The sequence below is a fragment of the Neopsephotus bourkii genome, unplaced genomic scaffold (genome assembly GCF_033783945.1).
Source record: "Neopsephotus bourkii isolate Nb327-2 ecotype Australia unplaced genomic scaffold, CSIRO-AGI_Nbou_v1 NB_479, whole genome shotgun sequence".
Classification (NCBI taxonomy): Eukaryota; Metazoa; Chordata; class Aves; order Psittaciformes; family Psittacidae; genus Neopsephotus; species Neopsephotus bourkii.
In genome coordinates, this window is record NW_026900980.1 from 754,485 (window position 1) to 780,147 (window position 25,663).

Sequence of the window (25,663 nt, forward strand, 5' to 3'; positions counted from 1 at the left end):
TAGCGGTTAGGTGAAATACATCTGTCCAGCTCCAGCTCCTGCCACGTGACACACCTCAAAGCACGCAAGAGAGGAGGCTAATCCCTACTCCCAAGCTATCGCAGAGTGACATGCAGAAGCCCCACAGCATGGAGAAGCTGTCAGGGTGGAGGAGCCCCTGCTGGGGTGCCAGGGAGCTGAGCATGAGGAGTTAACGGAGGGGAAGGCAGGAGGGGCCACCCTGGAACAAAGAGGTGGGAAGCAGAACATGCCTTCGAGCCCCAGGGGCTGAGCAATTACATTTGGCAGTGTTCTTCTGAGGCGGCTTTTTTTCTTGCTGCCCTGGGAATACAGTAAAAGCTGCCTGTTAGGAAAATATCAGATAAGAATTCCATGTAATTTCCAGCCCCTGAACAAGTGAACAACCTAAGATAAGTGTTTCCTCAGGCTTATATTTGATTTCCGTGGAAATCCATATGTGCTTAAAGGCCACCCACGTCACGGCAGTGCATACCTGTTGTTAAGCTGATATTGTGTATGAAAGCAAAGATTTAAATCCTTCATTTCGCACATGGGGCACAAGCTGGATATTACAAGAAGCCTCTCTGCAGCTGACTGTTGCGCACCACACCTGGCCAGAGAGCCAGACCTGCCAGTGCCTATCAGCGATGCTTGGTGGGACCCTCCGGCTCCTCTCCTCCCTGCAGCCTGCCACGTCCTGCATGGTCAGCTGCCACTTTACCTGAAAAATACTCAGAGGGATGGGAGCATCCCTGCTGCCATTTCAAGAGGAAGGAAAGACGGATGGATGTGAGAGTCACTGCACTCATCATAGAATCATAGAATAGTTAGGGTTGGAAAGGACCTTAAGATCATCAAGTTCCAACCCCCCTGCCATGGGCAGGGACACCTCGCTCTAAACCATATCACCCAAGGCCTCGTCCAACCTGGCCTTGAACACTGCCAGGGATGGAGCATTCACAACCTCCCTGGGCAACCTATTCCAGTGCCCCATCACCCTAACAGGAAAGAATTTCCTCCTTATATCCAATCTAAACTTCCCCTGTTTCCACTGCTTCTCACTGCCTGCACCCACCATTTACATACTTAGCCTTAAACACAAACTATGCCCACACGCAGATCTAACTTGGTGCAGAAACTGCAGCTACTTCTAAGGTTAGGCTAAGCAAAGCTTGCTCTTAGCACTGGGCTGAGCTACATCTATAACATCTTTGCTACCCACACCAGGGCACACCTCATGCTGGGTTGGGGACCAACTAGTCAGAATGGCTTGAATTCGCATTTTTCAAGTCTATGCCCTCCTGCATTGTGGACCTCAGAACAGAGCCTCCCTGCTTCCTCCCCAGGGAAACCAGCTGCTTTGATCCAGGCTGGAACCTAGGAACAGGCTAACAGGGACAAAGCAGAGAGGATGAGCGGGGCTGGAGAAAAACTGGGACCAAATGAATTTGACAGGACCTGTGATGATCTCTGTGTGTGTGCATTAATCACAGCTCTCCAATGGAATAACTAACTAACCTAGTTTCTGTGCTGTGCTAATGTGGCTGTATTGGTTTTGGGAAGCTTAAGCAAGTCTGTCATCGGTTTTATTTTGCAATATGTCAATGCTTTGCTGTGCACAGAAACTGGATCCATTCCAGGCATACTGCTTTAGCAAGCCCCCAGCCCCCCAGCTGCAGCCTCTTCTTCCATTGCTTAAAGAGAGGACCCAGCATTTTTCAAAAGACCTCTTTTCAAGTTGTTCACATACTTCCAAATTTTGAGATTTGGTATATTAGAAAGATAAATTTGATTCCTATTATTAAATTTTACCTTATATATTATGTATAATTCTTTATTAAATCAATTGCTACATATTTAATAAATTATTTTAATTAGTTTAATTTTAAACCTTTTGTCCTAAAAAAACATCCATGTGGTAAAGGAGTGGAAGGGGAGAAAAAGTCAAGACTCCATCTTAGTAGGTTGGTTAAGCTATAGTTTTAGTACAACGTCCTGGCTTTGATGAAAAGTAGCATATACAAAATAATGACAGCTTCATTATTGTCCACGACGCTTCTTTGTGGGGAAACATGCATCTGCTCATCCAGGGCCCTGCTGTTAGCTAAAAAATAACATCATACTCTGCAGAACAAAGGGCAAACTGAGGCTTGGTGTTTTTTGTCAGGGAGAAGTTAGAAGGGATAGGGAAACATGTGTCCCAGCTTCACAACTTACCTGAAGAGACCAATCCATACAGGTGACGACACGGTGCTTTGACCAGTGCTCATCATAAAATTGACGGTTAAAGGAAAGGTTGGCTCCTGCTTGAACATCCCTGTGTGAATGCAAACAAAATGACAGTTTGTGAAGTACCATGGTTCAAATGCTGTGAAAAGCAATGCAAAAGTTTCTGACCACTTCTCAGACCCGTGTCCAGCCTGTGGAATTCCGTCACCTTGATTTAACTGCTCTCACTGGCTATCCTGCTGCTAACAAATCTCCACCAAGGAACAGATTTTACATCTGTTTTATAAAAACACATTTCATAATTTTCTACTGCTTTCCTGACTCTTCTGGATCACCCTAGGCCACCTCTGCCACCTTTGTTTCTTAGAACTGAACATTCAGCTGTTCATTCTGAATGCCAACACCCTGGCATTCAGCTCCCCCTTTTCTGTGTCTTCATCTCCAAGGTATAACCAAATCTCTCTTCTTTCTGATTCCATAAATCTTAAAGGTACAGCACCTCCTCCCAGCAATGGGGATGGTGGATGCCTTCTGGCACCATTAGGACAGGCTGAAGCTCAGTGCTGATCCACCACTACCACACTGATGCACTTAGCCAGTCCACATGGGCGATGCTCTACAGTAACCTCCAGGAAGCAACTTCAGTGTGACATAGCTATTGATTTGCCATGAAGCTCAACAGATACACAACTGTTGAAACCTAAATACTTCCTCTCCTACTGACAAGTTTTGCTGCTTCTACTCCCCTATCAATTGCTGGATGCACAGCCTGTCACCTCTTGCCTTAAGCATTTAGATTGCAAACACTTTGGAGGATCATTATTTTCATCCACACAATGCATAGTATAGTGGGATCCCTTACAGAGCTGAGGCAGTAATATAATATAAACAACAGTAATTTGAATTTGTAAAAATACTGTGATAAAAGCACACAGACGTACATCACTGAAATGTATGCATACACATGTACATATACATCTGTATACACACATTTATGTATTACAAATATTTCTTCAGAATTTGAAATTTCATCCCAAAAATGAAACAAAAAAATTAAACCCTCTGAATAATATATCAAAAAAACCCAGAAACCCAACACAGAGCAATGAAACATGAAGCTATTTTACAAAATAACTTTGGTTAACAAAGTGACACAGGCCTTCACAAAGAGATCTTTACCTTTTCATAGCTATAAAAAATATTTAATTTAGTTTTAAAATTTATGCTTCCTGGCATTGGAATTCTTTTGAGAAAGCTTATTTTACAAATAAGAAATATTTTACAAAGAAAAAAAAACAACACGAACCCCCCTGCCCCCAGACCAACCACAGACTGACCCATCTTTCTCTTCTACATCTCTGCCACTGTAGTCAAAAAAGATGTCTGAATCTTCAGCCAAAGCTCGCTCAATTACACGTATTGTCCGGTCAAAAAATATCAGGAATTCTTCTGAATGGAGAACTTGCTGTTTTTCTTCTTCTGTCAGTTCTCTAGGAGGAGCTTGGAAAATGAAAAGATGTAGTTAAGAGTATGACATTTCACCCCTTTTCCAATGAATCAACATCTTCAGTGGGTTTCTTTTGACATGAAAGCTTGCCGTAGAAATGTCAGGACAAAAATCAAAGCAGTACTCTTAAAATCATGAGTAAGAATTTTTTAGTATAGCTAAACATACTCTTGTATATTCCCATAATGTAGTATTTACATAGAAGAGATCCCATATCTTACATATTTATTATTCTGAAATGGAAAATACTTAACCCCCCAAATTAAATAAACTCGGCGTTCCTATTTCAGGAAATGGCTGTGACTGACATTTAGGCAATACCCAACTCAAAAAAGCAGAACACTTATGTAACAGGGGACCTGTCAGAGGAGCCAAAGATAAAATAATCTTCTTAACTTATACTACAGTTCTTTGTATTAAAAGGGCTCACATAATCTCTCCCTTTACTTCTTCCCATTTCTCCTTGGTGTCACTGATAAATTCTGTCATTGCTTTATAGCTTTTGCAAAGAGGTGAAGAAAATAACCAAAGATACTCTGAGGCAGAAAAAATGAAAGCAAATGGCCAAACACCAGTCTTTCTAAGGCAGTTTTATACCTTGCAGAGGAATCCTGACAGCCAGAGCAACAAATGCAACTAAGCTGTGGCCAAAGCTGCCCTGAGAGGGGTAGAAGCCATCTCAGGCACCAGTCAGGATAGCCTGGTCATCTTCGTGCTTCTGCACTCATACACAGATGCTAAACCTTTACTTCCAGACTAATGACCAATACCTCCAGGATAGACTTTCATCTGAAAAATACTGTCTTTGCAGGATTCACCAAAGTTATGTCTCCATCAGTTTAATCACCTGTTGGTAAATTCCAACTCGCACATGAGCATCAGAGGGAAAGGAAACTGGGATACTGCCATTCCTACAGTGCAAAATTCTCTTCTCAATTACACTGTCAGGGTCATACTCATATTGTGGCCAGTGCTGTAATTCAATTATGCCTTTTCCCTCATGTACTTTTAAACTATTGTTTTAGGTATATTTCAGAATTATTTGTGTTTCAAAAAATGCCATTCATAGCTTTACAGTTACACCAAACCAATCTTTCAACTAGCTTAAATTCCCAGAATGAAAAGCTCTGTTGACACCATAGGATGATGCCAACAGAGAATTTTCTTCCAAATTTATAATTATTCACACAAAGAACATATAATAGGCAGATTTACTGCAAAATTTCAGAGGCTCCTACTTAGAACTTAATTGGTGATCAAAGGTCTCCTGCATTTGGCTTTACACTACAGATTTGAGGTGTTTACTTCTGAAAAGTCTCCCTAGGCCATACTGGGTTAAACCACCAGCAGCCAGAAAAGATAACTCAGCAGAGTGCCTCAGAGAACACCCAGTATACATCAAAGTTTAACTCCCAGCCCTGTCATACGTATCTTAATGTTTAATTAAACAACAAGTGACACAGGTTAAAGTTGCAGTTCAAAATTATTTTCCAGTTGCTGTGCCACAGCACACAGCTGCTTTCAGCTATCAGGGAGATGTAGCCCTTGCTTGCCATCTGACTCATGAGCTCTCATGCCCGAGTATGACACCACCACCAGCCGCAGGGGCAAGGATGGACTGAAAGGCACAACAGCAGGCAGCAGTCAGCAGATGCTGACATGGTCAGCATCACTGCAGTGCTCAGCTCACTAATTTTCAGTGTACTTGCTTTCTGAGCACACCTTGTGGCTGGGAGAGGCTGTTATTGTCATGCTTAGGTTTGCCTCAACTGGTCAGAGCATTAGCTCTGGAAGACAAAATCTCTGCACTACACCTTGGCTAAATATAGAGGGTAGGAAACATGCAAAAGGTGAAAGAGCAATTTGGTCCTCTGGAGACAAAGCAGCTAAAAAGTTAGAAACTTTAGCCTTTCATGATCTCCTATAGCCTTGGCCTTAAGCCCCCTACCACCAGGTTAGTGGGCCCTGTGGAGCTGCACACATCTAGAGAATATCTACATCCCCCTGCATGGTTGCCCCTGAACAGCAGAGTGACAATTACCAGGCAGGAGCACAGTTTGCCTCTAAGAAGTGCTTTAGACAGAAGCAATGCACGTGAAAAAAAAAAGAATGACTAGCAAAAATTACAGGTTGACCTATTGCAGTGTCCACTGCTGCATAGTAATTGGCACTAGGGGAACTCATCTGGCAAGGAAGCCTGTAATGAGGCAATATCCCACTGTCACCACTAAAGCATTGCTTTCCGAGAATCAAAGACAGCAAGCATGACAATGCAGCAAAGCAGCATAAACGGGGAGAAAGTAGCTGCAAAAGCAACTGGAAAACTAATTTTAAACTGCTCCAAATGGTAAAAATAATTTTCTAAATCAAATCCTCTCTACAGCTTGGAAATACAAATCTATTACTCAGCCATTTACTGACTATAACAGGCAAAGAAAATACAACAAAAAATCAATAGAAAGGGAAAAAGCAAAAAATAAACAGGCTGGGAGCTGTGGAGTGTTCACAAGCAGTGGAGACGCACACGACTGCAGTTCTACCTCAGCAAAATCTCCCTTGCAGTCAGCAATGATCTGTGGGAGGCCAGCAGTCTATTAAACCATCAGGAACACCTTGGCTAAAGTTTGTAGGGCATAAATCAGCTTACCTCGTTCATCTGACTGACACACCAGATGCCCCCTGGCGATATTAAGCTTCATATTTTAACTTTATTTTCTTCTTTCATTCGGCTGCCTCTGAAGTTTTATTTGAGGCAATCTTTTCTTACAAGAATGTTAACATCATTACTTTTTTTCCAGTGTAAAACATTGCTGTAACTACTGCAAATGCATAAAGTATAAGCAAAAAACACCAGACAGGCTTGTTCTTTCAAACATGAAGATTTTCTAACCATGTACCTTTCAGGACTTCCACTTTCCCCTTGCTCTTTTTCACTGCCTGTCCATTACCTCAAATAAAATAAAAAGAACCTATGTAATTTTCTGTGATTTCCCCCCTCCCCGTCTGGAAGTTTACAGTTACTTTGATCTCAGCTTTCAAGAGACACAGGCTCTCTTCAAGGAAAACTCTGAGAAACGTTAAGTAGCTGATCAAAGTATTTTTTGTCTTGTTTTGTCACAGAGACCTGTGTGATGTGACAATACCTTCAGAAATTCCCTGTAAGAACACAGCATTTGCCTTCAAGTATCTGCTCTCCCTGGCATAAACCCCAAACAAACCACATCTAACCTTCCATGTCTAAAAAAGCCTAGTGTGATGCTTAGCTAGTGCTAAAAGTTACGTGCTTATTGCCTGGAGTGCAATGAAAGCTCCTGTAAAGGAAGACCCATACTTTGCTTTTGTTTCTGTACCATAGCTTTGTAAAGAACTATTGTGCCTGTGTCTTGCTTTCCACGCAGAAGAGCTGAGCCCATCTGTGACCCTGCACATCTCACAGCAGGAGGACCCATGGAGCAGCCACCAAGTTCCGCTTAACAGGGTTACTGGGCATGTCTATGAACAAACTGAAACATCAATGGGATCGCGTACCCACAAGCAGAGTGCTGTCTAGGTGGCTCTGGGGTTATGAGGTCAACAACACGCATCAAATAAGCCCTGTACTTATGTTAACATATAATACTGTACAAAATAAAATGGAATTCACATTTAAAATTAAAACATTGTGCAGTTATGTATGCACAGAGGACACTGCAGGGGAGGAAAATGCAAGGTATACCTTTAATGAAAGACATTGTACACTTGTGCATGAACAAAAAGGTCGAAGATATGCAAAAAAAATTGGATGTGACATGAAAACAACTGATTTATTCAACACTTACTTATGAAAAATAAGAGCATTTATTTCACATGATTTAACATAATCCTCAGCAATACTGTATTTCCCATCAAGGCCTTTGTCCACACATTTCTTTGGACAACAGGAAAAATAAACTATAAACATTTCCTTGGATCTTGAGGAACTAAGATAAAAAATGCTGCAGACTTGTTCTTATCTATCAGAGGCAGGTTTGCAGTAAACATAAATAGATGTGATAACAGCCCCAAAAAAAAATCACAAATATGTAAATACTAGGATCCGAGTCTTCACCCAAGAGAGCCAAAAGGATATTAAAAAAAAAAAAAAACAACAAAAAACCAAGAAAAAACCACAGAAAAAAAAGACCCATATTTAAATAAGTATAATAGAATATTAAAACTATTCTCCTGGAATATCAGCAAGTATGAAAACCTGACAAGAGAAATGAATTCCATTAGAGGCAAAAAAAAAAAAAAAAGAAAAAAAGGAATAAAAGGAGTAAGTGAATGAAAGAAAGGGTGAACTAATAAAAACAGTAAAGCAGGAAGCAGCCCTGTTATGAGCCCAGAGAGACAGAAGGAAATTAGTAAAACCCTTTTAAGAGCTGCACTATTTCTTTCAGTGTATATTTAAAGCCATGTAAACTTTAGACGTGCTGATGACCAAGAACGGTAGAAACGTACAGCATGAAAACCGCAAGGTGCTAAGTGGCTCTCAGCAGCTTTTAGTCCTTGCCTGCTGATAGCCTGTGATCCTCTTCTTTTTGTTGTACTTCTCACTTCCATGTCAGGCTTCATATATGCCATATCCTGGCTCAAATGTGCCATATCATGGTTTGATATATGTCATATCACAGTTGTGTTGAGTTTAAAATGCAAGCCCCAGCATGGCATAAGTGCTGAAGATACAAAGGGGAGGTTTCAAGGTGCATTTGGGGATTTGCTGGTTCTGGAGTAGGAGGGTGCAAAGCCTTAAATTTGAATCTATGCCAGGCAGGGCTGCTCCTATTGATTGTGCTTCTCAGGGCCAGTGCTGAGCACCATCCCTGAGAATGCCTGAGCTGGGCTGCCAGGATGGGTCAGCACACCCAACTCACTATGGTGCTGGTTGCAGTGAAACCATGGAGTTACAGGCTATTACAAACTGCAGTGCAACCTGTCCTGCTTCCCTGATACTGATGCCTGCGCTGTTGAGAGCTAAACCATCTCTCCCACCACAGCCTGCTGTGTGGTCATCCAAGCCCCATGCACAGGGCTAGGGTAAGACTGGGCAGAGCAAGTCTTTGAAGCTACAGATCCCAGCCTATTCCCCATCACAACCTTTCATGCAAGTTTCTGTGGATACATCCATGGCTTCAAATAAATGAAGGTTGAGGCCCACTTTCAAGACCCAGCCCGTCCCTCTGTTCATGTGGTTTCTACTGACACAAAGAGGCATCTTAGGTGGAGCTCCAGAGCTCTCTGGTGGTGGAAAGCCCCAGCCCACTTGATGCCACAGTTTGGGACCAGTCTCTTGTTTACGTGGTCAGGAGAGGCAGAGCCCAGCCCAGTTTACCAGCAGGTATCCCACACTCGGCTCTTCCAAGAAAGATGGGGAGACTGTGCACCTGAGACATGGGTGATACAGGCAGCCCCATGGAAGAAACACAAGAGGCTCCCAAGGCTTCATATGCTTCAACTGGTTAACAAGCCAGGTCTTCACCTCCTGATGCAGAAACACTCTGGGGGATGCAGCCGTTCCTCTGCCCTTAGCACCTCCATAGCATTGAAGTGCTGCAAGAGGTTTTGTGCCAGACAGGCTGCCCTATTACAGGTGCGCTGTGTGCCTTATGGTGATGCTGGGACAGCTCCAGAACTAGGATAAGACAAAGAGCCATGACTGCTGAATAATACCACCAAACCCCACAGAGCAACTCTGGGGTGTATGAGGGCAAGACAAGGAAATTAAGCATGCAATAAATGTCTGTAGAATTAAACTGGACTACCTATAAACCACAGAGGGGGAAAAAAAATCACATTTCCTCTTAAAATACCATTATAAAAATAGTCCACTCCTGCCCTGTTGGCTTGGGGAGAGGGAGACGGAACAGACTGGATCCAAGCTTTATTTTTCATCCTGACCTATTTTCGAGTTACATTCATGAAAACGTTGTCTGCCTTTCTCTCCCTGCACTTCCCTCTCCCATGGGGTTTTTTTTCTTACACTCCTATAACTCAAAAAAGGCCACTCTGATTTTTTTTTTTTAATCTGTTAAAAAATGTGCTCCCTGAGCTAAAACCAAATTTCAGCCCAGAGCAAATTTTTACGGTTGGGTTATAAATCCCTGAAAAACAGGATTCATAATGGAAGTGCTGACACAGCCTTAACTACTATATAGCAGTGTGAATGGCGCCACTATAATATCTATTAGAGATTCTTTAAAAAGTTTGCAAAATATTGTCTTGCCTTGCAGAGAAAAAGAAGCCAGAGTACTTAATGCCAACATAAACATGCTTTTAACCCATTATGTGCTAATTTGCAGAAAAGCTATTAATTCTGAGTGCAGCACAGTGCAGCACCGACAGGAAATGTTCTAAACTCCTGTTTGACTTGTAACATGGTTTTAATCACTTCCATGAAACACAGACGATGGCTTCAAACTCTGAATGTTGCTCAGAACATGAGAAGGGTGATTACAACAGAGAAGAAAATGGGATTTTATTGGCAAAAGGGCTAAAGCCAACAGGGAGAGAACAACACCAAAAGCTAAAAAAAGGGACTCTGTTCCCTGTCAATTTGGGGACGAATGCTTCATTTGATTTCACAGCATTTAATGCCGGTCATCAGCATGCCACTATTTTATCCAACAAAACACATACTGCAGGTGAAGTTCACTTTCTATCAGGTAACGAGCATGTCGTCTTCTTCCTTGAACCAAGTCAAGTGTTAGCACCTCATAAAGCCAGTTCTGCTAAAACAAGCTGTGCCTTGCTGTTTCAGCCTGCAGTTTGTGTGTCTGAGACTAGTGCTAGTTTAGCCTAGCTGATCTACTGTTCCTGGGGGTCTGCTAAGCAGGGAGGGGGAACATGGCCCTGGGACTAAAACACAACAAAGAAATAAAAGATGCTGGCAGCGATGCTTACTCAGCAACATACATAAAAGGCTAACTTGAAAGCACACGAAAAAGTGAAGTAAATCAGTTCAGGAATGTGCTTAGATTTTTTTCTCCTCTTTGTGCAGGAGTTTGTGCTTTCTCCCCAGGTAGGAGTGCTAGCTTCACTTTTATGGGGAAGTAAATGGGGATGGGATCAGCTCTAAGCTTAATACTAGAGGGACATTCAGAAACTCAGGACAGTGCTTACACACTGGCTTGCAGTGGTAGTGGGTTTTATGTTTCTGCTGTTGTCACCAGTAGAAGAGATACATGCTAGGTCCAGTGGCTACTACAGCATGTGAGCTGGCCCCACAGTTTTTGAGAGGAAAGGTGATTTTCAGGAAAAAGTAAGTTTTTCTATATTGCCATGTTTCTACACAGAATCATAGGATGTTTGGGTTGGAAGGTCATGTCTTCAGTTCTGCTTTTGCAGACTCTTGTGTTATTCCTCTTCCTGCTGCAGCCACTGTTCATGCTCTCCCCTCTGCCCATGGCAGTGGTGGCTGGGGGCAGTGGGAGAAACAGAAGGATGAGGAGCAGGAGGAGTGAGTTCCTCCCTCATGTTTCTCAAGGACATAAAGAGCAATGAACTCTGCACTAGGTGATTTCTGTGATGCTCTTAAGAGGGAAGAAAGACCAATCTATAATCAAACCAGCATGACTGGTACTGCAACTCACTTCAGTGTTTTAGTGCATGTAGGCACTATATACCAGACTCATATTTTTTTGACACCGATGTAAATCATGCCAGACTCCCTTGGATTAGAATGGAGTTAACAATTCACAGGTAACAATTTCATGGACTTCTCTGTAAAACAACCCTGTATTTTTCCTCTAATGAGATTTTCTTGTGAAAAACAAAGCCAGGGTCACAGAATCATCCTGATAATGATCACTATAGCAAGAAAGGACTTAGGTGCCACCTTAGGAAGCAAGTCACCTTTCAAGAGGGTAAACAGCATTGTGAGTAGTCCTGGCAATATAGAGCTAAGAAGATGCTGGAGAAGACACTAATTTCCTCTCACACTGAAACTGCTGATGTTTCAGCTCTTTTCCCCCACTTCATATGGGGTAAACATTGACTGTTCAAAGTAACACAGCAGAATAGACAATACTCCACCAAATTCCCAATGAGGAAGATGACGTTTCACATCCCTCTTCTAATTATGAAAGCTAAAAAAGGTCCAAGAGAAGCAAATGAAAGACACTCAGCATATGACAGGCATGACTTTGGCAAATGTGTTATGTTTGCACCAGGAAGAAGCAGTAACCTGAATTTGTGGCTCTTGTAACCCTGGCGAGTCTCAATCCAGAGTAATGGACAGAAGGGCTGGACCTACCCATCTTCCAGTTTTGACCTTAAGTTCCCTTGGGGCAGCTGCCACAAGAAGTTTTCATTTTGACAGTCACCATTTTCCAGTGAAATGGTTTTCTGCTAGAGGATTCCTGATCACCACCAGGTTTAAGTTTGGCCTTCTCAAGCAGACAGACAGTTACGGGCTCTAAGTAACTTTGAAGACCAACCAACTTTAAGGAGCCACTGGAATGCCTGGCATTCACACTTTAAATCTTTTATGTAAGCAGGCTATTTGAGCCAGAGGACAAGTAAGCACCAGTCCTGGAATCCAAGAATCTCTACTTTGTTCCCAAATTATGAGGACATGTAGCTTCTAAACAGACAAAGCCTTGTGCCTTTCACAAGCTTCTCAGACCTACCAGCTGGGTTGCTGGGACATTATTTTCTGCTTTTATGCCATTCAAATGGTTCTGAATCAATAAAACTGATGACTTTTTCAATTTTGCAGTGTTCTCAATAATCAAATCTACCTATGAAAATAACAAAATACTTCTCATTTCTTAAAGTACCTTCTTTCACTTCCTGTTTCTGGTCTTGATTTTCCGTCTCCAAGTCATCCTGTGCTTTTGGCTCCACCATCTCTTCATCATCTTCATCCTCTAGAAAAAAAGGAAGAAAAAGATTTGTGAGATTCTCCTCTTTAAAAGAGATGGAAGTTGTATCTTCTTCACAATTATAAACTGGTAGTTAACACAGGTAAAGCAAAGTGCACAATGAATGGAAACGTCTACATTTACTCTCAGAGTGACACTCTCAGACATTTGCCCCCCAAGAGTGCAAGATAATCTGTTAACACAAGGCACCTGCCACTTCTGCTCCCTATAGCAACTTCCCATCTCGGATGTCGGCTGAATATCTCCCTGACCTTGGAGATGACTTCTTGGATGGCATAAGAACAGATGCAAACATGTTTCAGCCTGGCAGTTATTCCACGGTTGGGACACCTGCTATCCAGACACCTCATTTCCAATTCAATTCTCACCAGATTAATTTGTCTTTTGACCTACAGGAAGGGGTTAAATAGCATTCTGACCTCAGGTCAGATGCCACTAGCAAGCAAACAAGCATCGTACAGTTCTGAAAAGTCATCACCATCAGCTGGGGGAATACAGCAACCAAAAGTGGCATTTGGAGCTCAGGAACCATTCTTGCATTAATACAAATTTAATGAACACTAAAATTTGACACATGTCAGTTACCACTGCCAGATGTTTTAATGACCTTTCCTGACCTATGCAAATGGCTCTCTCCCTTCCCCTCTCTCCCAACATTCACATGTTCTCATTTTATTCAGAAGGGCAAACCATTCATTCCTTGATGTCTATCTGAAGTTACAAGGGTTCTGATTGTCCAGACCAAAACATAATACCAGCAGAGCTAGAAAGACAGCAATGCTACAAAATGGCTCAGAGCCTACCTAACCCTCATTTCTTCTTCTCAGCTACAGCAATGTGATTCATTCTCCAGTGCCCAGGGCCAAGACACAATCCATTCACACTCTTGAGAGGGCAGAGATTCTAAGCCTTCTAGATTCAGTGAACTACAGAGACTGAAAATAGAGCTGGTCCTAAAAGGGAGAGTTACAGTAATTAACAATTATGATAAGCAAGTCTGTGGTCTATGGTGGAATTATTTTGGAGTGATTCTGGAGCTTGATGCACCATCAAGGCATAGCAAACACCACTGAGCCCTGGATCAGTCTGTTGCAGGACAGAACACACATTGTCCTGGCCTAGGGCATTCAGCCATCAGCAAAACCACTTAAGTTCCTTCAGGGCTTCCTGAGCAATCTGCCTGTCACCATACGGATCCTTATGACAAGGCACTTCTCCAGGCACACTCTCTGCTCTGACATTGCCATGTTAACATGGCCTGGAAGAGGGCAGAGGGCAATATGTCATGCTTCTCCAACTGCTTGGCTACTGGCACTTTCTGCAAAGGCTGGCTACAATCAGTCCTGGCTTCCTGGGGAGATGTTGGTGCTGACAGGTTGCAGTAACACGCAGCTGTATTTTGTTTTCAATAATGTAATAGGCCCCATACTATTTCCACCCTGTTGCCAACCCTAGGACTTCTCTCCCCAGAAGACCAGGGAGTGCATGTTGCTAGCTGACACCTTGGCTGGAGATCATGGCTTAGTCACATACTGTAAGGAAGTATCTCAGCATGGACAAATATGCTTTTCCCTCTTGGGAAAACGAGGAAATTTTGGCTTATGTTCTGCCTCCACTCCCTGTATTGCTAGCAACTGCAGCAAGGAGAAAGGGAAAGCTCTGCTTTCCCACCATCAGGGAGGAGTGACAACCATGTGTTCCCTGGCTGGAAAGGAAAAAGGAATCCGGCATGAATGGGGAGGCATTTCCAGAATTAAAAGCACTACTAATGAATGCCACCCCTTTATCAGGGCTTTTTCAGACCACGAAACTCAGAGTGGGGAAAGGCAGGGTATTCACAATGCCTCCCTTTGCTGCCTCACTTGTTAATTACGTTTCCTTAGGTACCTTATATAGAAGGGTTATAGAGAAGAGCTTTTAGAGAGCAAGCGAGGTTGTTTCAGTTCATCAGGGTAAACACATTGCCCTGTTCACTGGCTGAAAGACAGATAACACCTGAGGCAGTCAGCATAGAGTCAGTGAGAAGAGCTCTCCTGCTGTACATACATAGGAGGGGTAAAAAAGTTCCTTCTGCCATTGGTCTGCAGCACTAGCGGAGATTGGGATGTATGAAAAAAGAGAGGCACTCCCAGTTTCAAAGGACAGATGATAAGTGTGAGAAGAGAGAGAGGAATGACTAGTGCAGCAGGGAGTGAATACTCTGCTAACCTCAGGTACATACGCACACACAGATAGGATCGCAGTGGTGTACAGATATATGCACATGGACATGCTTATGGTAGATACCTAATGAAGCCAGCTCCCACAAGAGTTTTGTGAGTCTTGCATTACAAGTTTTCATTCCCTAGAGCACCAGCTCTTGGAGCCAGCTGTTTACATATGGATTTCAGGTTCCATTTTTAACTGGTTTCCAGCCTGCCAGTGGATGCAGGGAAGTTTCAGAAAGGGAAGGGTTTGAGAAAACTCACAGGCAGCAAACAAAAAGTAAAGCAATACTTAACTGCAAATCTTGGAATTTTTAAGGCAGCATGCTATGCTTTCTAATGACTCACTTGTAATATGGTAATGGATAGGGATGTCGTAGCAAAGGTAGAACTTGAGATTTAGTAGTGGTTTTTCAGATTTAAGTGAAGCTAATTTATCCCTGTCCCCTATAAGTCTTTGACCCTCCTGATTTTGGGTGTCAAATTATTTGCCTGCCTATAGCCCGTTCCTGTTGCTAAAGCAGAATAGGAATGAATGGCTGAGGCACAGCTGGAGCAGGGAGATGTCTTGATACTTCAGCACCTATTAAGGTAGATCTTTATTTCCCTTCCTTCCTCTTCTGGGAGCAATCAAAGCCAAGTTTCCCTAGATTCCTCTAGATTTAATTGCAGCCGGAAAAATAAGAAAGCTTACAACAACCATGCCTTTTTCCAAGGGCCCACACACCCATATATTAGTTTTACTGTGAAGGCAGTGCACGAGTTTTTTAGCAGATTAGACACAGTTCAGATGTCCTTATTTATTTACAGAGAAACATATACACATACACAGAGAAACTCAGCTACAAGAATGATAGTGTTGTGAGCCAAATGCTAAAATGTTAGCAAATGCCAGAATTTGGATTGCCTGGGCATGATTAGCTCCTTCCCCCTCCTCAAGTGTAGGCATGATGACATCATTCTGGAATTTCCTCCCTCTTGAGTGCTTGGCCTCATTTCTGGGTGCTCAACAAGAGACACCTGGGGCCTGAAATGCAGAAGTGCTGAGAGCTGAAGTCAACTGGCCCCATGCTTTGAGTGGGGAAAGTGCTAGGGAAACGTTACGCGTGCGAAAGCTCCCACATCGCTCTTTCAGCTTTCACTGAAAGCTGTCAGTTCAACATTTTTGCCCTTTCTCCCTCTGTGCTTCAGTGCTTTTTCATGGTGGCAATAATACTGTGAAGATAATAGTATTCTCTCCCTGCACAGATGTGTTGCAGAGCTATTTTCATCAGGATTTGGTGCATATTAAGATGCTGTCATGGGAGCAACAGAAAAACAAAGGCTTGAAAGAGGTTTGATGTTTTCTGTGTTCGGTGTAACACTTGGACCATGTGCATTAACATGGGACTTGAGGCCAGAGCACAAAATGGAAGAAGATAAAAATCAAAAGGGTTAAAAAACTGCCTCCCATTGACTGGATGAATCAAGAATCTGTTAAGGGAAAAAACCCTACACATTATCATGTAATTAAAACTGTATCAACATACATATTCAAAAGGGCTAATTAAGGATGCCCAGGAAACCTGCATTTTGGAATATCCAATGTTGCTTGGCTTTGCAACCGGAATGTTTACTTGCCATATTTATTTTAATATTGCATGCTATTTAATGCCAATGTATGCATACTTACACATGTTCATAATACGTTTGCTGTCCTGCCTAAGTATGGTTATGCATTTATACATTTGACTGTGCTCATAAACATACATTACAGAGTAATGGGAAATACTTCAGCATTCATTTTCCTGTGTTTTACTTAAATGTGAAAAAGGTAACATTTATTGTACATTTACTAGAGAATCAGTAAGTGCCTACATGGTTACTTGTTTTCAAGATGTCTTCCACATCAAGTGCCTACTCAATTGGATATGTCACTGCAGTAGTTGGCCAGGGAGGTTAAGACACATTTCTATTTACTGTACAAAAATAGCCTTTCCCTATATAAAAGCTTATCTGACATTAGGAAGTTTAGAGAAATAAATTTTTAACTGCTTACTTACAATATTAGGAGTCTTCTGCAAACATCTGGCAGACACGGAGGTGCTACTAGCGCCAGTAGTGTTGCACCTTGCTCCAAAGATCTAAATCAGAACTCAAACGTCTATTAAAGGAACCACATGAAAAAGAGCTAGTAATGAAGAAGTGTATTGCTGCTGTATAACACTTCTCCTTTGTAGATCTCAAAGGACTTTGTGAGGAGGCCTGTTTTATTACACCCATTTGCCATGAAGAAACTGATGGATAGACCCACTCACTGTAGATCACTCAGCAGATCAGCAGCTGAGTGAAGACTAGAGAGCTGGCTTCTGAGTTTCAGCCCAGGGTCCTGCCTGCTAAGCAATCCTCCCTTTTACTGTAAATAAATAATTCCTCAATGAAATGATCATTAAATGTTTAGGTTAAAGATGTTTGATGAAGCTGGTGGAGCCATATGTGGGGTTAATACAGACTGGCATAGCTGGATCACTTCTTCTTAACTCAGAGCCTGATGACTCTCCAGGTTCTAGGAGAGGGTCAATCAGTCCAAACACTGCTTTGTTTAACAGGATGAACTAAAAGCAGAGCAATTGTTGTCAGCATGCACTTAGCTTGAAGACTCCTCCTTCTGTTCCAGACCAGAAATGGTCTTGTCTGTCTAAAAGAAGTTGCTCTAATAAAAAAGTATGACCTCTCCCTACAAACCTGGTTTTGTTTCATCTGCATGTAAACTGCTAATTTTTGAACTTTAGCCAACTACTAGCTCCAAATCAGTCTTCTCTATGCCTGGCCTTTGCCCCGGCCTCCACAAGGATGGGTCACCACTTTGCAATCACAATAAATGGAGGGGGAAGCCCTGTAAACATGTGGCTAATTCCCTGGAACCTGCAGAAGAAATGCGCAGATGTGCTGAATTGGATCAAATGTTCACAGAGAGCACAGATGAGCTCAGAAAGTCAGACCCTGCATTTCTACAGAGCTGGACTATTTATTATGTACTTGGACTTTCCAGGGTTTTAAATCACTGTATCTATTTTTACAGCATATAAAAACATACAAGGCACATTCAGGACAAACTAGAATACAGTAATTACATTTGAGAGGACTGCACATGACACTGGCTTAGGGTTTTAATTCTTGAGATGAATACTGTTTTGCTTGGGTCAACATTTTCTTTGTTGGTTGTCAGAGTTTTGGATTGCCAGTTTTAGGCAGTTAGCACCGGTGCTGCTCAAATAATTTACTGAATGGCTAATTTTTTTGAGGATATATGTAATTATAGGCCTCTGGTCTGCTAATATATGTGCCACCAGTTAAACAGCAGGCAGCATGTTGTGCATTCTTCTTGGGTGGAGGATTTACACCTCCTCAGACCTGCACCTCTGAGACTAGCTAAGATGTTGCAGCTCCTGGGTATTGTTTTTAGTATTGACAGCTATACTAAATTAGATTGACAGCTCTGGTTTTAATTCCAGGTAGGTACAAACAATCCCTTTATTAAAGACATGTCTTTAAAATAGCAATTTAATTAGCATCACAATGATATTTTTTATTGCCTGAGTCACTGATATATGAGAAGCCAGTGGATTATTATATGGGGTTTTATATCAGCATCAATATTGCTTCACTGCATGAGAAATATCAGCTGTGCATATGACATATTCAATAAAATCAAGTGTCTTCACAAGAAGCAGGCTTGATATTTGCAACTATGAAATAGCAGAAACTCTTTCAATTTTATATTTACAACTGTTCAAATTAATTTTGCTGTTTCTGTTATGAAAGAATTGCAAACTCAGAATGAACAAATGAATCATTTTTATATTGACATAAGCCTGGATCAAACAAGTTGAATGTTGTTGGCATTAGCCTGAGAAGGAGTTAAAACGCTCTCTTTCATTTTTGAATACATTATTTCCATCTCCAGCAAAATATGCAACAAGCAAGAGAACACATGCTTTTTCAAATAGGACTGTTTGACATTTCACATTTTTGAAAATCTATGATTTGCAACTTGGCAGAATGACCTATTTTTCATATAATGCAATTTTTTTAAATATGTCCAGTTTTTCACTTTCATCTTTCGACTGCCCTTTGAAGCAAGAAGAGAATTAATTCATCAGTGGATTTTTTTTTGCAGAGTGGGATGTGAAACTGGATGTACACTGGGCACATGTTAGTCATCCCAGATGGAAATATTCTTGCACGCGGGCTCTTCTTGGCAATAGGGAGCTGCCTTCTAAAATGTATTTCAGTACCCAAAAGCTGGGATGACTATTCAGTGCTGAATACCAAAAAAACCCCGAAAACCCCAGAAGTGAAAAGATCTTGGCCTAAGCTTCGTGCAACAGGCAACTAATTTCAGATGAGAATTTCATGTGAGCCTGATCTTGCAAGAATATTTGCATGCAAGATTGGTAGGCATGCAAGGTATCTCTGCCCCCTATCCAGAAGGATACTTAAATGTGCTTGGCAGGAACATTAAGAAGTTCTGTGTCATCCTTCTAGAGTTCCCCACCCTGATATGGCATGCTCCCAACATATCATCTTGTCCTTATGAACTAGTACAGAGAAGAAGAAGTTGTGCCTTCTAATGGCCATCAGGTGAAAAGAGAACATTAGGAAAAGAAAGGGTAAAATTGGATGAATGAATGCCTGGAACTATCATTTGGGCACAGCACCACAAAAAGACTTGAACAGAAGCATGTGATTTTCTTCCTTCACTTTCCACCTATACATTTTTTAATCATCTGAAGAAAATGGTCTGTGTGTATTTTTTGACTGACATTCTGCAAGAGCTAGAATAAAGCACAGCACTAGAAAAACAGACTGCCTAGTATCTCCAAGCTCCTTTGATTTTATTCTTCTCCTGAAAAGCTGTGGTGCTCTTGGAAAAGAGGCTTCACATGTTGATAAAATACAGGCCGTATGAGTCATGCCACTTTTACCAGACTCAAGTATATTGACTCACTCTTTCTGAAGAAAATATTGTTTTAAAATTTTATCATAAAATAATACAACATTTAACACACATATTGCTTTAATCCAGAAGAATTACAGGGCACTTTTCCTGGAATTAACTTATTTAGCCTAACATTTTTCAGAGCAAGTAGACTAGTAACAGTACGCTAGTTTTAAGAGACAAAGCACTAATTTTTCTGGTATCTTGCAAAATGAAGTACTACTCACATCTGCCTGGCACACCTAACAAGCATTTTCTGATCACATCCCTTGTTCTGCAATGCAAATCTCTGCAAAGATTCCCCCCTCATCCCATAAGAGGCAGGTGGTGTTGCCAGGCATTACGACCAGATCCCTAGAGTCCTCCTCTCAGGCTTCAGCCACCCCTGTATCAGCACAATGAAGTAAATACATATTTCACCCCAAAAAAACAAACACTGTAGCCTGGCTGACTGAGAGCGGTCATTTAGCTCAGAAAATTTATTTTGCCTACAGAATAGGCTGTGCCTGTATTATTGCCACTTAACAATTTTGTCCTGAAATTTACTACACTTCCCTCTTAAAACAAGCACCCCGTAAGTAATTTTTACTCAACATTTCTTTTTAAAGCTCTCCTTAACAATTACTGCATTCAATTACTCCTGGTAGGGGGATTGTCAGGTCTCCTGGTATATCATTTCTCATAACCATCTCCTGGTCTAGGGTTTCACCACTCTGCTTCAGTCCCTATGCCTCTTCCTGACTTGTGTTTGCAGTCAGACTTCTTTTTGGTACATTATGAACACAGATCTTATTTTTTCCATTTTGTGACAAATGATAGACTATCATGGCCAAATGGCAAGAAAATGTCCCAGAAAAATTTGTTTTACTGTAGCATTTCAATAAGCTCTATGTGAAAGTACCCAAATCTCTTCACAGCCCCGACTGCAAACCTTTGCACTGGTTCAAGAGTTTGAATCCGTGCCTCAGAATATAATAATTTCTTTAACAATTAAAATGGAAAGCTGCCTTTGATTCTTCAGGGAAGCATTTCTCTAACTCAAGAAACTGATTTTCCAGTTACTTGGCCTGAGCACAGTTTTCAGTTGTGGTGAGAGTCTCAGAATTCAAAGTGTCCCTTGTTTTTAGTTTCTGGTTGGTCTAGACCAGACATGGATTTTTCTCTCCTCTTTTGGACTGTTGCAACATCTCACTGGTTGAAAGCATTTTTCAGTCCCCAGAGAACTAAACTGCAGAGTACCCCATTGGAGTCATCATCTCTTCTAGCTGATTGATTCCCTTTTCTCCTCTTCCTCCCTCCTCAAAGCTCATGTTCAATTCTACTGTGCTTGAAAATATTCCAGTTGGAAGATAGAACACAGAAAGAAAAGTACAGAAGCCTCCTTTTCTTGGCCATGGTTGGGCCTTCACATAAAAATGCCAACATGAAATAATGATTGAACAGCAGAAGCCTTACTGCAGCATTTACAGACCTCTAGCTCCGAAACCAAATAGCATAAATTTAAAATAACCTGCTACAGCATAACTGCTGTGGTATTATCCTTGAGGAAGAAAGCCTTGGAGACCCTTCATTTCTGCGGGTGAAGAAGGCATTGCTAAACCATGCAGGTTTTCACAGCCTCTTGAAACCTGCGAGGATTTCTTTCTGCTGCACTGCTGGAAGTGCCAGCAGTGTGGAACAACTCCTGCCCTGGGAAAGGGCACGGAGACATGTGGCAAACTGTGGATTGGGCCTGCTCAAGTCATTTTCAAGCACTCAGATCATGTAATAGTGTTAAATCACAAAAGCCTAAGTATGTTAATGAAAACCAGTCCCCACAACCTATGGCACTAGCAGCAACTGTAAAACAAAAGCTGCTTTCATATTAAACACACGCATACACAGACATGCACACGGATGATGTATCTGGCATTTACACAGTGCCTGTTCTGGAGGTCAGACACAGAAGACGGTTGCCTCAGCTGGGCACTAGATACTTAAAACTTTAAGTACAACGTAGACCAAGCAAATTCTGTGAGACTTACTGCTGACATACAGGCACTAAGACTTCACTCATACACACTCATTTATCCCAGGTGCAAATGACTTTATACTTCACAGGCCACCTCTCCTACTTTCCACTGTGCTTTTGCTTGATCAAGATCATAAAATCTTGCTACTGTGGAAGAGATCAATTCTCCATACTGTACCTCTGTATGTGAAGGCACACTAACATGTTAGGTCAAATTCTGCAGCCCTGACTCAGTTCTCTTGCTGGCATTAGCATGAGCTCTGGCCTTTAAAGTTTCTCCATTATTTTTTGACATAAAATAACATTTTGGCCCTGAAATTAGCTGTGTGGCCACATAGCTGTTTGCATGACCACGGTTTAACTTTTAACTCCATTTTCCCTACAAATCTCTCTCTTGCTGTTCTATGACACTTTATGAATAAAAAAACAGTGCTTAAGATGCAGCATATAGTCTTGTAACTGAAGCATCTGAGAACACAAATCGCTATGTTTATACACAAACCTCAACAGAGAGAAATGAAGACAAAACTGCTGATGCATTACAATTGCAAAGGATAATTGGGAAAAACAACTATAGCCATAAACAATTAGCACAGCAAATACACAAAGACTCCCTCTTTTTGTCTCCCTGACACACACATGCATATACTTTGCTCAGTGCTTTAAACATAACTGTTAGTCATATGGCAAACGCATTTTAAATGAGCAAAGGTTCATTTCAACATTTGTCTTAAAAAAGATGAGCAAAAAAAAAAAAGGTTTATTAAAAAAATAAACTACAGAAGAATAGCTGGGTCAGGTCTCACTGAGTGTGTGCTTATTACTTATATAGACGCAGAACAGATCCCGTTTAATTCTGTTTCCCACTGACGCCACTTCACCTTAGTCACTGATGTTAGCCCTGATTTGCATCAGGGCATGTGAAAAAGGAATTCTCTCTGACAGTTTAGAACTTGCCATGTTTTAATTTCACTGGTTTTGTCCTACTGTACTGGGAGAGGAGAGGCTTCCGTTTCTAGTGTCTCAGTTTCAGGGGTATCAAGGTGAGCAACACCTTTCAGTGGTGGGGAAACCAAGGTGCAAGCATATCAGCCTGAAATCACTCCTGAAATAGCTGCAGATGATGGAATAAAATCCTTGTCTCCTGATTCCGAGGCTGACACTTCAGCCACTGCTTCCCCCGAGGCATGTGATCAGGGCTGCTTTGGAGGCTGCTCAGCCTTCATTATGTCAAACCAGCTGTTAAAAAACACAGCCGGTTTCCCCCAGCTGCTTGTTGCAACCTGCCTGGAGAGCACCCAGCTCCTGGCGATGCTGTCCCCACTGCTGGGAGCCTCCCTGCCCACACGCCCTCCTGCCTGACCCTTGCCTTCCCCTGCCTCCGCAGCCACTGCACCGTGCTGCCCTCGCCTCCACTACCACCCCGCTTCTGCTCGGGGTCACACTTCAAAGCCTCCCGCCCCCCTAGGGAGGCCTCTTCCTTCCTCCTGGCCCCTCTCCAGCCTCCCTGGCATCAGTCTTCCTGAAGCAGATATCAAAAATCCCCTACTTGCAATGCGGGGGGTTGTGCACGCCGAGAGCCATACCCACCTGCAGATACCTGCTTGACACAGAAATGCCCTCTGATTTGGATTCTCAGGTGAACACTTCAAGGTTTTTCTGAGAACGCGGGTTGTAAGACACTAATTAAAAAAACCCAGACAACCAAAAAACCAGCCCCCACGCCCAAGTTCCCAATGGCTATGGTTAAACCCCAGCTTATCCACTGCAGCTCAGAGGATCAGATACACTTTTCTGTGCTTAAGCTCAATAGACTTCAGCAGCTTCAGATGTCTGAAGAGGCAGACTGCATCTGCAGTTGGGGTACATGTGAAGATTAAACTGCACCACAACCGCTCACTGGAATATGCTTCCCTTTTCCCACTTCACAGTTCAGATCACCAGGAAAATCATTTCTCTGGCTCCTTTATATCTGTCACACTTTGGAAAATGGGTGCTTTGAAGTGACGTACAACAGGCTGTCTGTAAATCAAAATCCTCCCTTTTCTACCCGAACACTGTAGACCCTCTATTCCATCAGCTTTCAGGAGCTCTTGGCTATAGACAGGGGTGTTAAGTCAAGAGAGCCACATGAAAATGAGATAAAATAAACTGGGTTATGTTCCCTCAGTCCTTCACTGGAAGAAGCATCTTTGCACAGACCTTTTTTTTTTTTTTTTTTTTTAAGAGGAAAACAAAGAAAGAAGTTGCTGGCTTCATCCCTGACATCCTTTCAATTGTAACACAGCTCACAGCTGCGAAGTTTACATGTGTTAACTTGGGATGCCACAAGCCAACCAGCAATGAGGTTGTCATCCTGATCTGAGGAAACACAACGTGCATACATGCCAACGAATTTACCACAAGTGAAGCGTTTTGCTGAGATAATTCAAAGCACATTCTATTTCATCAGTTGACTATTCCATCTACAGCCAGTCACAAAAGACGGCAACACTGGAGCCATATTCCATCAAAAAGGTGCAGCTCCGTAAAACCTTAGTCTTTTGCAAAATGGTGCCACTCTCTTTGTGGACAGGGGAGATAAAAAAACAGATGAAGAAACAGTTCTGGCAATACCAAAATGGCTTGTTTTCATATTTTATGAATGGATTTTTTGGGGAGCTTTCCACTAAAAAGTGTTTCTCATCTTTTACCTTCAGACTAGTTTTACATATGAGATGAAGCAAATCAAAATGAAAATATTTTTTTCATTTAAAAAAAAAAGTTTTGTTAAAACATACATATCGTGAGTTGCCAGACTCGGATAAAAGTCAAAATTTTACTTAAGGTGGAGTTGCAGTACATTGCAGTCTGCTTTCAACCTGGAATGAAATTGTATTTTGAAATTCGCAGTTTCACAGCACTGCATGAAGAAGGGATTCTTTCTGTGCCTGACTTTAATGCTGTCACTGCCCAAGGGATACAGTTTTAACTGAGCTAGGATTTTTAAAGCAACACAGAAAGACCAGCTGGGTTGGGGGGTAAGGGTGTCTTTCACCACAGCAATGACAAAATCTCTTTTCCTATGATCTGAGGTTCTCTCTTACAACTTCAGATTAATAATTTCTTTTAGACAGGAAAAACTTAAAGTCATGCTTCCAGTACTGAGTGTCTGAAGGTAAATTTCACATCTGTGTCCGAAGAACAAGATAACAGGCACCAGTGACAAATTACTTGGTGCACATTCAAAACACAGCCCAATACACCAGATGGTGCCAATATTTGGAGAATATATGCAAACAAACGTATTTATCAGGCATGATCCTGGTTTTGGTTGGAGTTTTTTTTTTTCGTGCAGAATGCTAACTGAATGGGACAAATGGATTATGAAGTCAGAAAAGTACTACTGGTCTCTCTTGATGGTCCTTGCATGGAGAAAGAACTGCCCAGGCAACTCTGACGAGCTTCTTGGGAACACTGTCTTAGTGGCCTGTACTGTTATATAGTTGAATAAAATAGGAAAAATCACCACAACAGAGGTGTTTTCTTTGGGGGTGAGCACTGGGGTCAGTGCTAAATTCAGCAGCCACAGCAGAACAAATACAAACTGTGAGCTTTCCACCACATTAATGAAACTTCATCCAAAAGGTGGAGTGTAATGTTCTTCAAGATGGATAATTTAATTCACATAAGCTGTGTGATTCAAACACTCATGTCTCCACACTGGCTCCACACCACCTCGGGATTTATGTTTTATTTCAGTTTTCATCGAACTGCTCGTGAATGACCGACGACAAAAGGGCATGTGTGCATTTTTCTTTTTCACAGTTCCCTGTTAATGAGGACTCTGTT

At 41.9% G+C, this 25,663-nt stretch overlaps 1 protein-coding gene across 14 annotated transcripts in view; it reads right to left on the minus strand.

Annotated features, from left to right (window-relative positions):
* Positions 1-25,663, minus strand: part of DYNC1I1 (dynein cytoplasmic 1 intermediate chain 1) — a 194,306-nt gene that overhangs the window by 78,712 nt on the left and 89,931 nt on the right. For all 14 annotated transcript variants that reach the window (XM_061350049.1, XM_061350053.1, XM_061350047.1 and 11 more), the window contains 3 exons: positions 12,532-12,621; positions 3,567-3,729; positions 2,218-2,317 (listed from right to left, as the gene is read on the minus strand). In XM_061350049.1, the coding sequence (XP_061206033.1) occupies positions 2,218-2,317; positions 3,567-3,729; positions 12,532-12,621 (353 nt within the window). The remainder of the gene's footprint in view (positions 1-2,217; positions 2,318-3,566; positions 3,730-12,531; positions 12,622-25,663) is intronic.